A 16,504-nucleotide genomic window follows, 5' to 3' on the forward strand; every position below is an offset into this window, starting at 1 on the left:
GAGTTACTGTGCAGCCTGGTGAGGAAAGTAGAAACTGTAGGAAACTCTTCTCCTCATCATCGATAAAATGTCAGTACATTTCAAGAGACCACATATACATTAAATAGTTTGAATGTACAGTGGAAGTATATGTGTACTAATGAGAAGCAGAGAGCATAACCTTGTTGGATATTGCATTTGTGTTCTCCAGCCCCTAGCCTGGGTAAAGGCTCCGTTAAGCAGGGCAACCCAGAACGAGATCTTTCCGTCCAAACAGCTGTCTCTACGCCTGTACATCACAGCCTGCTAAACACTGTCTCTACGCCTGTACGTCACAGCCTGCTAAACAGCTCTGTCTCTACGCCTGTACATCACAGCCTGCTAAACACCGTCTCTACGCCTGTACACCACAGCCTGCTAAACACTGTCTCTACGCCTGTACATCACAGCCTGCTAAACACTGTCTCTATGCCTGTACATCACAGCCTGCTAAACACAGTCTCTACGCCTGTACATCACAGCCTGCTAAACACAGTCTCTACGCCTGTACATCACAGCCTGCTAAACACAGTCTCTACGCCTGTACATCACAGCCTGCTAAACACTGTATCTATGCCTGTACACCACAGCCTGCTAAACACCTCTGTCTCTACACCTGTACGTCACAGCCTGCTAAACACCTCTGTCTCTACACCTGTACATCACAGCCTGCTAAACACCTCTGTCTCTATGCCTGTACATCACAGCCTGCTAAACAGCTCTGTGTCTACGCCTGTACATCACAGCCTGCTAAACAGCACTGTCTCTATGCCTGTACGTCACAGCCTGCTAAACAGCTCTGTCTCTATGCCTGTACATCACAGCCTGCTAAACACTGTCTCTATGCCTGTACATCACAGCCTGCTAAACACCTCTGTCTCTATGCCTGTACGTCACAGCCTGCTAAACAGCTCTGTCTCTATGCCTATACGTCACAGCCTGCTAAACAGCTCTGTCTCTATGCCTGTACGTCACAGCCTGCTAAACAGCTCTGTCTCTATGCCTGTACGTCACAGCCTGCTAAACAGCTCTGTCTCTATGCCTGTATGTCACAGCCTGCTAAACAGCTCTGTCTCTATGCCTGTACATCACAGCCTGCTAAACAGCTCTGTCTCTACGCCTGTATGTCACAGCCTGCTAAACAGCTCTGTCTCTATGCCTGTACGTCACAGCCTGCTAAACAGCTCTGTCTCTATGCAATCGTTGTGTCCATGGACAAACAAGGCTGCACAGACGCTGTGCAATTAAAATTATTTAACTTTTTCTCCAACTGATTTGGAGAGATGTTTGACAGTGGAAGGTCATCTAACTCTCTGTGTAGGAAGATGCTTTCCATCATCCATCTGTGCATGATGATGATGATGATGATGATGATGATGATGATGAGACAATGAGGAACATGATTGTCAGGAAGTCAGATGAAGAGATACTGTAGTGAGTAAGACCTGCAGACTTGCTTTAAAGGAACACGCCAACATTATGGCTGCTTACCATCTTCTCCAGAGTCAGACAAGAAGATAGACACCAATTTCCTCTATGTGTGTTCAGTAGAAAGCTAGCCTAGCTTAGCACAAATTAATGGAAGCGGATACGGACCAGCTAGCCTAGCTGTTGCCCAAAAACACCTCTCCCGGAGTTTTAAGCTAGGCTAGTGGTCAGAGAGGAAATTGGTATCTGCAGTATCTTCTTGTCTGACTGGTAAGGTAATTTCCCATAATGCTGGCGACAGTGGCTCAGGAGGTAGAGCGGTCATTTGGTGAGCTGAAGGTTCTATGTCACACAGGCCTGGTGTGAGACTACACCAGATTGTCATCTGCATTTAACCCATTGTAACCTTTTAGGAGCAGCAAGCAGCCACAGTGGAGCGCTTGTAGTTTAAACAAGGTACAAGTAATCTGTAATAGAATACATTGTAAAAGTAGCTATTTGAGGTAGGGAAAACACAAGTGGCCATTGCTGTAAGAGATGCTCTTTGTTTTTATCATTTTAAATGGCCACGTTGTAAGTGGGATACTTGCTGAGGTGTCCATCCATACCTCTGTGTGTCCCTTAGCCTCCTACTCGTGCGTGCAGGATAGCATCCGTACACGCTAACTAGGTTAACTAACTAACATGTTAAGGGGTTAGCTTAAGTAACATCAGGCAACAAAGCTGTGCTTCTAAAAGGTTGGATAAGAAGCGTAATGCTGTGTGAAGGAGTGATGTTGGGAGATGCAGAGAAAGGGCGTCGCTAGTAGCAGCTGTTAGCTGTAGCTGTATTTAGCGAGTGAAAGTGAGATATAATAGCAGGCGAGGTGATGATTTCACTAGAAGCACCACCTAAGCACATGTACTACTAAATGTCCCTGACACATCCTCCATGAGTGAGTGAGTGAGTGAGTGAATGAGTGAGTGAGTAAGTGAGTGGATGGGTGAGTGAGTGAGTGACCACAATTTCCATCCATCTATGGAACGTGACACAGCGTTGTTCTGACCTGCAGCACTTGTTCCAGGAGCTCCAGGTATCCTGCGGTGCACTCAGAGCCGTACAGCAGAGCCTTGGTCCTCACCTCCTCACTCACCTCAGGGTGGCAGGCCGCTTGCTGGGGGTCACACAGAACAACAAGAGCTAGCTATAAATATCATTTTTAAAACCTAGATCTGCTCAGGCCCTGATGAAATGCTTGTGGTATGTGTGATGAAGCCATAAATGCTGCCCTTATGCTTTTGTTTTAGCTTGACTGGTAGCGTCACTGCCGCCTTTCACGCCTTGCAGGAGTCACGGTTCAAAACTGGGTCAGTAGCACAGGTTTCAACCCAGGAGACCAAGCTATAGTCCTTGCTAGCATGAATGGCACCTACCCACACATTAAAATAGAATAGAATATGTTTGAGCATATTTTACATATATCCAACATTCTTTCTCTGCATTTAACCATCCCAACTAATTAGGAACTAGGTTTAGAGTCTGCTAGACAAACCAGCATAGACCAGCATAATGTATGCTAGTTATACCAGCAAAGACCAGCATAATGCATGATGGTTATACCAGCATAGACCAGCATAATGTATGCTGGTTATACCAGCATAGACCAGCATAATGTATGCTGGTTATACCAGCAAAGACCAGCATAATGCATGATGGTTATACCAGCATAATGTATGCTGGTTATACCAGCAAAGACCAGCATAATGCATGATGGTTATACCAGCAAAGACCAGCATAATGCATGATGGTTATACCGGCAAAGACCAGCATAATGCATGATGGTTATAACAGCAAAGACCAGCACAATGCATGATGGTTAGACCAGCATAATACATGATGGTTATACCAGCAAAGACCAGCATAATGCATGATGGTTATACCAGCAAAGACCAGCATAATGCATAATTTGCATTTGTTAGCCATGCTAGCTATGCTATCTAAACAATCAATGCATGCCAAAGCTAGATATGTAAAAGGTGAAAGACTCACACTCACAGCCATGCTGATTTGGCTAAATGACATCCAACCGTTTTCGTTTGAAACAACTGTTAGTCATGGGAGTGTCATGATTTCTCCATAGAGCCCCATCATACTTTTGTAGCGCAGCAGCTCGCGCAGGTAGCGGGCAACTTAAGTCACGTGACTCAGTTGGTATTGCTGATTGGCTCGAACGTGGTATGTTTATAAACAAGAAACGCGTCTATAGAACATGCTTCTACCCAGCAGACTCCCTGGCGGTCTGCCTGTCTGCCACTATCTCTGTGTGGATTAGCACCTTGCAGGTGGTGAGCATATCAGTGATGGCTTTGCGGCTCAGGTTGGCCGTGGCGATCACATCCTCCTGCTGGGCAGAGTTGCCTGCCGCCACCGCCTTGGCCGTTGCCGTGGTGATGCCCTTTGTCATGCGGATGAACTCCTCCGGCGTGGTGGACTTTTCAGGTACTTCCCTGGACTGGAACACCTGGAGGCAGGAAGGAGAAACAGTCACTCCCCACTGATACGGGTACAAGTTATTTTGATAAAGACTGCAGCGCTGTCTATCTATGTGTTTAACTATTATGATTGACATTTCCGCTTTATAAGGCGGTTCACAGCAGCGTGGGAGAGGACAGGGGGCGCGCGGCATGCAACGTAACCCTTTCACTACCGCACTACCAAATGGTTAACCCTTTCACTGCAACAATACAGAAGGTTAACCCTTTCACTGCCACACGGCAAAGGGTTAACCCTTCCACTACCACACTACAGAAGGTTAACCCTTTACTATCACAAGTGTGATAGTAAAGGGTTAACCTTCTGTAGTGTGGTAGTGAAAAGGGTTAAGGTAACGAGCTGGCTTCACACCTGTGATGCTGTGAGCCTACTGTACGCTTGCCTTGAAATTTTTTTCCATGCTACCTCCTGATTTTCCAGGTACCATAGTAAGTGATGATCTATAGGCCCCTGAAGCTTTCCGCCCCCATCCGCGCCCCCCTCCCCTCACACACAACCCCCTAGGGCACCTGACTACTTACTTGATTTAAAAGATGTGCCAGTCAAGTCTACATTGTAAATGCTTAGAGATTATGTCTTATTGATAATATCAATGCATGAAATAATGCAACAAGCTGTAGATGAACAACAATTTATTGAACTGGAACTTTGAAACACATGAGCACTGGGATAGTAGTGTGATAAGTGTGATAGTAAAGGGTTAACCTTCTGTAGTGTGGTAGTGAAAAGGGTTAAGGTAACGAGCTGGCTTCACACCTGTGACGCTGTGAGCCTACTGTACATACATTTTATCCCACTGAGCTACCCGAGCCCGTCACCTTATCTGAGGGGAAGCGAGGCGATCCGCTCGGACCGCACTCTGAACTAGGAGTGGTAAACAAGCAGGGAGGAAAGATCCCCCCTGTGGTGCGGACGCCGGCATAATTGGAAGTTAAGTGGTCCATGTTTTATTTGGCTTCGCTGAGTAAAGCCCACCGCGCTGCAGGGGGTCCTCCGGTAAGGACTGGTGGTAAATCACAAGGAAACCAAGCAGAGGAAACTAATAAAGCTGAATACATTTACATTTACATTTACATTTAGTCATTTAGCTGACGCTTTTATCCAAAGCGACTTACAAGTTCTGTACGACAAGCCATCAGGAAGGGTACAACTCTATCAGCTGAGTAACAATGTTCATCAAAGTGTTGAGTGCTACAGTGTAGGTTAGTTTATTAGGACAAGTGCATGACAGTATGGTTAGTTAGGGTTAGGGTTTTTTTTTTTTTTTTTTTTTTTTTTTAATTCAGATAATGGTTGAAGAAGTGCGTCTTTAGTCGACGGCGAAAGATTGGACGTGTTTCGGCTGTCCTAACTGGGGTGGGTAGTTCATTCCACCATTGTGGGGCAAGGACTGAGAATAGGCGACTTCTCTTTGATGACCCTCCCGGAGCTTGGATAGGAGTGGGTCTGAGGCGGCCAGAAGATGCAGAGCGTAGGGGTCTTGAGGGTGTGTAGTTAGAGACCATTGACCATTATAGATGTAGTAGAATAAGAGTTTAGCGTTTAGACTAGGGCTGTCTTAAATACTTCGAAGCTTCGAAGCTTCGTTCGATGGCACAAGCTTCGAACATATATTGTTTTTTAATTTTTTTTTTATTATTATTATTATTATTATTATTATTATTATTATTATTATTATTATTATTATTATTATTATTATTATTATTATTATTATTATTATTATTATTATTATTATTATTATTATTATTTTTTTTTTTTGCCTCCAAAATCTTGCGCCTCCATTCCAATGAAACGAAAGTAAGCGGCGCCTCGACTCCACCTCTCTACAACAAGCAAGTGGAGATTATCTGTGTTGAAAACAACAAGGACATGTGCAGCAGACATGTCGACGAAGAAGCGAAGCAATGCCGTTTGTTATTTAAGACTAAGACTAAGACAGATTTGTGTTCATTGTGCTGCTTTTTTAAAGTGTCCCGACCCATATAAAAATATGTCTTAATAAAACATGCTTAATTACGTCGAATTCTGCCTTTGTCTCTATCAACTACATATAAATATTTATATAATTGTTTGCTTGATAGACGAAGGTTGCAACATAATTATGTAATGTCATGTCGTTGGCTGTGAGAGCAGCCCCACTGCACCCAGGCAGCGCAGCCGAGTGAAACCTTGTTGGCTGCGTCACAGTCACGAAAAGGGCTACTTAATTAATTAATCCAATCCACTTCATTTATAGAGCACATTTAAAAACAACAACGTTTACCAAAGTGCTGTACAAGTCCCACAACATAAGATAACATTTTTTAAATTTTTTTTTTTTTGAATTATCTTTTTTCTTCTTCTCGAAGCTTCGAATTAAAATCGAAGCTCGGCCCCGAAGCTTCGATTGCCAAAAAAAGCTTCGAAGGTCAGCCCTAGTTTAGACACACAGACACCCCTGCTGCTGCTCTGACGGGGACACTGTCTTGCTGCTGCTGCTCTGAGAGAGAAGAGGACTAGGAGGACAGAGAGCAGAGGACTAGGAGGACAGAGCAGAGGACTAGGAGGACAGAGAGCAGAGGACTAAAAGGACAGAGAAGAGGACTAGGAGGACAGAGAGAAGAGGACTATGAGGACAGAGAGCAGAGGACTAGGAGGACAGAGCAGAGGACTAGGAGGACAGAGAGAAGAGGACTAGGAGGACAGAGAGAAGAGGACTAGGAGGACAGAGAGAAGAGGACTAGGAGGACAGAGAGAAGAGGACTAGGAGGACAGAGCAGAGGACTAGGAGGACAGAGCAGAGGACTAGGAGGACAGGGAGAAGATGACTAGGAGGACAGAGAGAATGACTAGGAGGACAGGGATAAGAGGACTAGGAGGACAGAGAGCAGAGGACTAGGAGGACAGAGATAAGAGGACTAGGAGGACAGAGAGAAGAGGACTAGGAGGACAGAGAGAAGAGAACTAGGAGGACAGAGAGAAGAGGACTAGGAGGACAGAGAGAAGAGGACTAGGAGGACAGAGAGAAGAGGACTAGGAGGACAGAGAAAAGAGGACTAGGAGGACAGAGAAAAGAGGACTAGGAGGACAGAGAGAAGAGGACTAGGAGGACAGAGAGAAGAGGACTAGGAGGACAGAGAGAAGAGGACTAGGAGGACAGAGAGCAGATAAGAGGACTAGGATGACAGGGAGAAGAGGACTAGGAGGACAGAGAGAAGAGGACTAGGAGGACAGAGAGAAGAGGACTAGGAGGACAGAGAGAAGAGGACTAGGAGGACAGAGAGCAGAGGACTAGGAGGACAGAGAGAAGAGGACTAGGAGGACAGAGAGAAGAGGACTAGGAGGACAGAGCAGAGGACTAGGAGGACAGGGAGAAGAGGACTAGGAGGACAGAGTGCAGAGGACTAGGAGGACAGAGAGGAGGACTAGGAGGACAGAGAGAAGAGGACTAGGAGGACAGAGAGAAGAGAACTAGGAGGACAGAGAGCAGAGGACTAGGAGGACAGAGAGAATAGGACTAGGAGGACAGAGAGAAGAGGACTAGGAGGACAGAGAGAAGATAACTAGGAGGACAGAGAGCAGAGGACTAGGAGGACAGAGAGAAGAGGACTAGGAGGACAGAGAAGAGGACTAGGAGGACAGAGAGAAGAGGACTAGGAGGACAGAGAGCAGATGACTAGGAGGACAGAGAGCAGAGGACTAGGAGGACAGAGAGCAGATGACTAGGAGGACAGAGAGCAGAGGACTAGGAGGACAGAGAAGAGGACTAGGAGGACAGAGAGAAGAGGACTAGGAGGACAGAGAGAAGAGGACTAGGAGGACAGAGAGAAGAGGACTAGGAGGACAGAGCAGAGGACTAGGAGGACAGAGAGAAGAGGACTAGGAGGACAGAGAGAAGAGGACTAGGAGGACAGAGAGCAGAGGACTAGGAGGACAGAGAGAAGAGGACTAGGAGGACAGAGAGAAGAGGACTAGGAGGACAGAGAGAAGAGGACTAGGAGGACAGAGAGAAGAGGACTAGGATGACAGAGAAGAGGACTAGGAGGACAGAGAGAAGATGACTAGGAGGACAGAGAGAAGAGGACTAGGAGGACAGAGAGAAGAGGACTAGGAGGACAGAGAAGAGGACTAGGAGGACAGAGATAAGAGGACTAGGAGGACAGAGAGAAGAGGACTAGGAGGACATAGAGAAGAGGACTAGGAGGACAGATAGAAGAGGACTAGGAGGACAGAGAAGAGGACTAGGACAACAGAGAGAAAATAACTAGGAGGACAGAGAGAAGAGGACTAGGAGGACAGAGAGAAGAGGACTAGGAGGACAGAGAAGAGGACTAGGAGGACAGAGAGCAGAGGACTAGGAGGACAGGGAGAAGAGGACTAGGAGGACAGAGAGAAGAGGACTAGGAGGACAGAGAGCAGAGGACTAGGAGGACAGAGAGAAGAGGACTAGGAGGACAGAGCGCAGAGGACTAGGAGGACAGAGAGAAGAGGACTAGGATGACAGAGAAGAGGACTAGGAGGACAGAGAGAAGATGACTAGGAGGACAGAGAGAAGAGGACTAGGAGGGCAGAGAGAAGAGGACTAGGAGGACAGAGCGCAGAGGACTAGGAGGACAGAGAGAAGAGGACTAGGAGGACAGAGAAGAGGACTAGGAGGACAGAGAGAAGATGACTAGGAGGACAGAGAGAAGAGGACTAGGAGGACAGAGAGAAGAGGACTAGGAGGACAGAGAGAAGATGACTAGGAGGACAGGGAGAAGAGGACTAGGAGGACAGAGAGAAGAGGACTAGGAGGACAGAGAGCAGAGGACTAGGAGGACAGGGAGAAGAGGACTAGGAGGACATAGTGCAGAGGACTAGGAGGACAGATATAAGAGGACTAGGAGGACAGGGAGAAGATGACTAGGAGGACAGAGAAGAGGACTAGGAGGACAGGGATAAGAGGACTAGGAGGACAGAGAAGAGGACTAGGAGGACAGAGAAGAGGACTAGGAGGACAGAGAGCAGAGGACTAGGATGCCAGAGAGCAGAGGACTAGGAGGACAGAGAGAAGAGGACTAGGAGGACAGAGAGCAGAGGACTAGGAGGACAGAGAAGAGGACTAGGAGGACAGAGAAGAGGACTAGGAGGACAGAGAGCAGAGGACTAGGAGGACAGAGAGCAGAGGACTAGGAGGACAGAGAGAAGAGGACTAGGAGGACAGAGAGAAGAGGACTAGGAGGACAGATAGAAGAGGACTAGGAGGACAGGGAGAAGAGGACTAGGAGGACAGAGAGCAGAGGACTAGGAGGACAGAGAGAAGAGGACTAGGAGGACAGAGAGCAGAGGACTAGGATGACAGAGAGAAGATAAGAGGACTAGGAGGACAGGGAGAAGAGGACTAGGAGGACAGAGAGCAGAGGACTAGGAGGACAGGGAGAAGATAAGAGGACTAGGAGGGCAGGGAGAAGAGGACTAGGAGGACAGAGAGAAGATAAGAGGACTAGGAGGACAGAGAGGAGATAAGAGGACTAGGAGGACAGAGAGAAGAGGACTAGGAGGACAGAGAGAAGATAAGAGGACTAGGAGGACAGAGAGAAGATGACTAGGAGGACAGAGAGAAGATAAGAGGACTAGGAGGACAGAGAGAAGATAAGAGGACTAGGAGGACAGAGAGAAGATAAGAGGACTAGGAGGACAGGGATAAGAGGAATATTAGGACAGAGAAGAGGACTAGGAGGACAGAGAGAAGATAAGAGGACTAGGAGGACAGGGAGAAGAGGACTAGGAGGACAGAGAGAAGATAAGAGGACTAGGAGGACAGAGAGAAGATGACTAGGAGGACAGAGAGAAGAGAAGAGGACTAGGAGGACAGAGAGAAGATAAGAGGACTAGGATGACAGAGAGAAGATAAGAGGACTAGGAGGACAGGGAGAAGAGGAATAGGAGGACAGAGAGAAGAGGACTAGGAGGACAGAGAGAAGAGGACTAGGAGGACAGGGAGAAGAGGACTAGGAGGACAGAGAGAAGAGGACTAGGAGGACAGAGAAGAGGACTAGGAGGACAGAGAAAAGAGGACTAGGAGGACAGGGAGAAGAGGACTAGGAGGACAGAGAGAAGAGGACTAGGAGGACAGAGAAGATGACTAGGAGGACAGAGAGCAGATGACTAGGAGGACAGGGAGAAGAGGACTAGGAGGACAGAGAGAAGAGGACTAGGAGGACAGGGAGAAGATGACTAGGAGGACAGAGAGCAGAGGACTAGGAGGACAGGGAGAAGAGGACTATGAGGACAGAGAGAAGAGGACTAGGATGACAGAGAGAAGAGGACTAGGAGGACAGAGAGAAGAGGACTAGGAGGAAAGGGAGAAGAGGACTAGGAGGACAGAGAGAAGAGGACTAGGAGGACAGGGAGAATATGACTAGGAGGACAGAGAGAAGAGGACTAGGAGGACAGAGAGCAGAGAGAAGAGGACTAGGAGGACAGGGAGAAGAGGACTAGGAGGACAGAGAGCAGAGGACTAGGAGGACAGAGAGCAGAGGACTAGGAGGACATAGAGCAGAGGACTAGCAGGACAGAGAAGAGGACTAGGATGACAGGGAGAAGAGGACTAGGAGGACAGAGAGAAGAGGACTAGGAGGACAGAGAGCAGAGGACTAGGAGGACAGAGAGAAGAGGACTAGGAGGACAGAGAAGAGGACTAGGAGGACAGAGAGAAGATGACTAGGAGGACAGAGAGAAGAGGACTAGGAGGACAGAGAGAAGAGGACTAGGAGGACAGAGCGCAGAGGACTAGGAGGACAGAGAGAAGAGGACTAGGAGGACAGAGAAGAGGACTAGGAGGACAGAGAGAAGATGACTAGGAGGACAGAGAGAAGAGGACTAGGAGGACAGAGAGAAGAGGACTAGGAGGACAGAGAGAAGATGACTAGGAGGACAGGGAGAAGAGGACTAGGAGGACAGAGATAAGAGGACTAGGAGGACAGAGAGCAGAGGACTAGGAGGACAGGGAGAAGAGGACTAGGAGGACATAGTGCAGAGGACTAGGAGGACATATATAAGAGGACTAGGAGGACAGGGAGAAGATGACTAGGAGGACAGAGAAGAGGACTAGGAGGACAGGGATAAGAGGACTAGGAGGACAGAGAAGAGGACTAGGAGGACAGAGAAGATGACTAGGAGGACAGAGAGCAGAGGACTAGGATGCCAGAGAGCAGAGGACTAGGAGGACAGAGAGAAGAGGACTAGGAGGACAGAGAGCAGAGGACTAGGAGGACAGAGAAGAGGACTAGGAGGACAGAGAAGAGGACTAGGAGGACAGAGAGCAGAGGACTAGGAGGACAGAGAGCAGAGGACTAGGAGGACAGAGAGAAGAGGACTAGGAGGACAGAGAGAAGAGGACTAGGAGGACAGAGAAGAGGACTAGGAGGACAGAGAGAAGATGACTAGGAGGACATAGATAAGATAAGAGGACAAGGAGGACAGAGATAAGAGGACTAGGAGGACAGATAGAAGAGGACTAGGAGGACAGATAGAAGAGGACTAGGAGGACAGAGAGAAGAGGACTAGGAGGACAGAGAGCAGAGGACTAGGAGGACAGAGAGAAGATGACTAGGAGGACAGATAGAAGAGGACTAGGAGGACAGAGAAAAGAGGACTAGGAGGACAGAGAGAAGAGGACTAGGAGGACAGAGAGAAGAGGACTAGGGGGACAGAGAGCAGAGGACTAGGAGGACAGGGAGAAGAGGACTAGGAGGACAGAGAGCAGAGGACTAGGAGGACAGAGAGAAGAGGACTAGGAGGACAGAGAGCAGAGGACTAGGATGACAGAGAGAAGATAAGAGGACTAGGAGGACAGGGAGAAGAGGACTAGGAGGACAGAGAGCAGAGGACTAGGAGGACAGGGAGAAGATAAGAGGACTAGGAGGACAGGGAGAAGAGGACTAGGAGGACAGAGAGAATATAAGAGGACTAGGAGGACAGAGAGGAGATAAGAGGACTAGGAGGACAGAGAGAAGAGGACTAGGAGGACAGAGAGAAGAGAAGAGGACTAGGAGGACAGAGAGAAGATGACTAGGAGGACAGAGAGAAGAGAAGAGGACTAGGAGGACAGAGAGAAGATAAGAGGACTAGGAGGACAGAGAGAAGATAAGAGGACTAGGAGGACAGGGATAAGAGGAATATTAGGACAGAGAAGAGGACTAGAAGGACAGAGAGAAGATAAGAGGACTAGGAGGACAGGGAGAAGAGGACTAGGAGGACAGATAGAAGATAAGAGGACTAGGAGGACAGAGAGAAGATGACTAGGAGGACAGAGAGAAGAGAAGAGGACTAGGAGGACAGAGAGAAGATAAGAGGACTAGGAGGACAGAGAGAAGATAAGAGGACTAGGATGACAGGGAGAAGAGGAATAGGAGGACAGAGAGAAGAGGACTAGGAGGACAGAGAGAAGAGGACTAGGAGGACAGGGAGAAGAGGACTAGGAGGACAGAGAGAAGAGGACTAGGAGGACAGAGAAGAGGACTAGGAGGACAGAGAGAAGAGGACTAGGAGGACAGGGAGAAGAGGACTAGGAGGACAGAGAGAAGAGGACTAGGAGGACAGAGAAGAGGACTAGGAGGACAGAGAGCAGATGACTAGGAGGACAGGGAGAAGAGGACTAGGAGGACAGAGAGAAGAGGACTAGGAGGACAGGGAGAAGATGACTAGGAGGACAGAGAGCAGAGGACTAGGAGGACAGGGAGAAGAGGACTAGGAGGACAGAGAGAAGAGGACTAGGATGACAGAGAGAAGAGGACTAGGAGGACAGAGAGAAGAGGACTAGGAGGACAGGGAGAAGAGGACTAGGAGGACAGAGACAAGAGGACTAGGAGGACAGGGAGAAGATGACTAGGAGGACAGAGAGAAGAGGACTAGGAGGACAGAGAGCAGAGAGAAGAGGACTAGGAGGACAGGGAGAAGAGGACTAGGAGGACAGAGCAGAGGACTAGGAGGACAGAGAGAAGAGGACTAGGAGGACAGAGAGCAGAGGACTAGGAGGACAGAGAGCAGAGGACTAGGAGGACATAGAGCAGAGGACTAGCAGGACAGAGAAGAGGACTAGGATGACAGGGAGAAGAGGACTAGGAGGACAGAGAGAAGAGGACTAGGAGGACAGAGAGCAGAGGACTAGGAGGACAGAGAGAAGAGGACTAGGAGGACAGAGAGCAGAGGACTAGGAGGACAGAGAGAAGAGGACTAGGATGACAGAGAGAAGAGGACTAGGAGGACAGAGAGAAAAGGACTAGGAGGACAGGGAGAAGAGGACTAGGAGGACAGAGAGAAGAGGACTAGGAGGACAGGGAGAAGAGGACTAGGAGGACAGAGAGCAGAGGACTAGGAGGACAGAGAAGAGGACTAGGAGGACAGAGAGAAGATGACTAGGAGGACAGAGAGCAGAGGACTAGGAGGACAGAGAGAAGAGGACTAGGAGGACAGAGAGAAGAGGACTAGGAGGACAAGGAGAAGATAAGAGGACTAGGAGGACAGAGAGAAGAGGACTAGGAGGACAGAGAGAAGAGGACTAGGAGGACAGAGAGAAGATGACTAGGAGGACAGAGAGCAGAGGACTAGGAGGACAGAGAGCAGAGAGAAGAGGACTAGGAGGACAGGGAGAAGAGGACTAGGAGGACAGATATAAGAGGACTAGGAGGACAGGGAGAAGATAAGATTACTAGGAGGACAGAGAGAAGAGGACTAGGAGGACAGAGAGAAGAGGACTAGGAGGACAGAGAGAAGAGGACTAGGAGGACAGAGAGAAGAGGACTAGGAGGACAGAGAGAAGAGGACTAGGAGGACAGAGAGAAGAGGACAGAGAGGACAGATAGAAGATAAGAGGACTAGGAGGACAGAGAGAAGAGGACTAGGAGGACAGAGAGAAGAGGACAGAGAGGACAGATAGAAGATAAGAGGACTAGGAGGACAGAGAGAAGATGACTAGGAGGACAGAGAGAAGAGAAGAGGACTAGGAGGACAGAGAGAAGATAAGAGGACTAGGAGGACAGAGAGAAGATAAGAGGACTAGGATGACAGGGAGAAGAGGAATAGGAGGACAGAGAGAAGAGGACTAGGAGGACAGAGAGAAGAGGACTAGGAGGACAGGGAGAAGAGGACTAGGAGGACAGAGAGAAGAGGACTAGGAGGACAGAGAAGAGGACTAGGAGGACAGAGAGAAGAGGACTAGGAGGACAGGGAGAAGAGGACTAGGAGGACAGAGAGAAGAGGACTAGGAGGACAGAGAAGAGGACTAGGAGGACAGAGAGCAGATGACTAGGAGGACAGGGAGAAGAGGACTAGGAGGACAGAGAGAAGAGGACTAGGAGGACAGGGAGAAGATGACTAGGAGGACAGAGAGCAGAGGACTAGGAGGACAGGGAGAAGAGGACTAGGAGGACAGAGAGAAGAGGACTAGGATGACAGAGAGAAGAGGACTAGGAGGACAGAGAGAAGAGGACTAGGAGGACAGGGAGAAGAGGACTAGGAGGACAGAGACAAGAGGACTAGGAGGACAGGGAGAAGATGACTAGGAGGACAGAGAGAAGAGGACTAGGAGGACAGAGAGCAGAGAGAAGAGGACTAGGAGGACAGGGAGAAGAGGACTAGGAGGACAGAGCAGAGGACTAGGAGGACAGAGAGAAGAGGACTAGGAGGACAGAGAGCAGAGGACTAGGAGGACAGAGAGCAGAGGACTAGGAGGACATAGAGCAGAGGACTAGCAGGACAGAGAAGAGGACTAGGATGACAGGGAGAAGAGGACTAGGAGGACAGAGAGAAGAGGACTAGGAGGACAGAGAGCAGAGGACTAGGAGGACAGAGAGAAGAGGACTAGGAGGACAGAGAGCAGAGGACTAGGAGGACAGAGAGAAGAGGACTAGGATGACAGAGAGAAGAGGACTAGGAGGACAGAGAGAAAAGGACTAGGAGGACAGGGAGAAGAGGACTAGGAGGACAGAGAGAAGAGGACTAGGAGGACAGGGAGAAGATGACTAGGATGACAGAGAGAAGAGGACTAGGAGGACAGAGCAGAGGACTAGGAGGACAGAGAGCAGAGGACTAGGAGGACAGAGAAGAGGACTAGGAGGACAGAGAGAAGATGACTAGGAGGACAGAGAGCAGAGGACTAGGAGGACAGAGAGAAGAGGACTAGGAGGACAGAGAGAAGAGGACTAGGAGGACAAGGAGAAGATAAGAGGACTAGGAGGACAGAGAGAAGAGGACTAGGAGGACAGAGAGAAGAGGACTAGGAGGACAGAGAGAAGATGACTAGGAGGACAGAGAGCAGAGGACTAGGAGGACAGAGAGCAGAGAGAAGAGGACTAGGAGGACAGGGAGAAGAGGACTAGGAGGACAGATATAAGAGGACTAGGAGGACAGGGAGAAGATAAGATTACTAGGAGGACAGAGAGAAGAGGACTAGGAGGACAGAGAGAAGAGGACTAGGAGGACAGAGAGAAGAGGACTAGGAGGACAGAGAGAAGAGGACTAGGAGGACAGAGAGAAGAGGACTAGGAGGACAGAGAGAAGAGGAATAGGAGGACAGAGAGAAGAGGACTAGGAGGACATAGAGAAGAGGACTAGGAGGACAGAGAGAAGAGGACTAGGAGGACAGAGAGAAGAGGACTAGGAGGACAGAGAGAAAAGGACTAGGAGGACAGAGAGAAGAGGACTAGGAGGACAGAGAGAAGAGGACTAGGAGGACAGGGAGAAGATGACTAGGAGGACAGAGAGAAGAGGACTAGGAGGACAGAGAGCAGAGGACTAGGAGGACAGAGAGAAGAGGACTAGGAGGACAGAGAGCAGATGACTAGGAGGACAAGGAGAAGATAAGAGGACTAGGAGGACAGAGAGAAGAGGACTAGGAGGACAGAGAGAAGATGACTAGGATGACAGAGAGCAGAGGACTAGGAGGACAGAGAGCAGAGAGAAGAGGACTAGGAGGACAGGGAGAAGAGGACTAGGATGACAGATATAAGAGGACTAGGAGGACAGGGAGAAGATAAGATGACTAGGAGGACAGAGAGAAGAGGACTAGGAGGACAGAGAGAAGAGGACTAGGAGGACAGAGAGAAGAGGACTAGGAGGACAGAGAGAAGAGGACTAGGAGGACAGAGAGAAGAGGACTAGGAGGACATAGAGAAGAGGACTAGGAGGACAGAGAGAAGAGGACTAGGAGGACAGAGAGAAGAGGACTAGGAGGACAGAGAGAAGAGGACTAGGAGGACAGAGAGAAGAGGACTAGGAGGACAGGGAGAAGAGGACTAGGAGGACAGAGAGAAGAGGACTAGGAGGACAGAGAGCAGAGGACTAGGAGGACAGAGAGAAGAGGACTAGGAGGACAGAGAGAAGAGGACTAGGAGGACAGAGAGAAGAGGACTAGGAGGACAGAGAGCAGAGGACTAGGAGGACAGAGAGCAGAGAGAAGAGGACTAGGAGGACAGATAGAAGAGGACTAGGAGGACAGAGAGAAGAGGACTAGGAGGACAGAGAGAAGAGGACTAGGAGGACAGAGATAAGATAAGAGGACAAGGA

The 16,504-nt window shown here is 48.9% G+C and overlaps 1 protein-coding gene across 1 annotated transcript in view; it reads right to left on the reverse strand.

Moving 5' to 3' along the window:
* LOC311245349 (talin-2-like) overlaps positions 1-16,504 on the reverse strand; it is a 201,869-nt gene that overhangs the window by 28,346 nt on the left and 157,019 nt on the right. The window contains exons 37-38 of the mRNA XM_084335192.1: positions 3,762-3,947; positions 2,493-2,600 (exon numbers count right to left, since the gene is read on the reverse strand). Coding sequence (XP_084191318.1) covers positions 2,493-2,600; positions 3,762-3,947 — 294 coding nt within the window. The remainder of the gene's footprint in view (positions 1-2,492; positions 2,601-3,761; positions 3,948-16,504) is intronic.

Source organism: Notolepis coatsorum, assembly GCF_963971535.1.
Source record: "Notolepis coatsorum genome assembly, chromosome: 18".
Taxonomy (NCBI): domain Eukaryota; kingdom Metazoa; phylum Chordata; class Actinopteri; order Aulopiformes; family Paralepididae; genus Notolepis; species Notolepis coatsorum.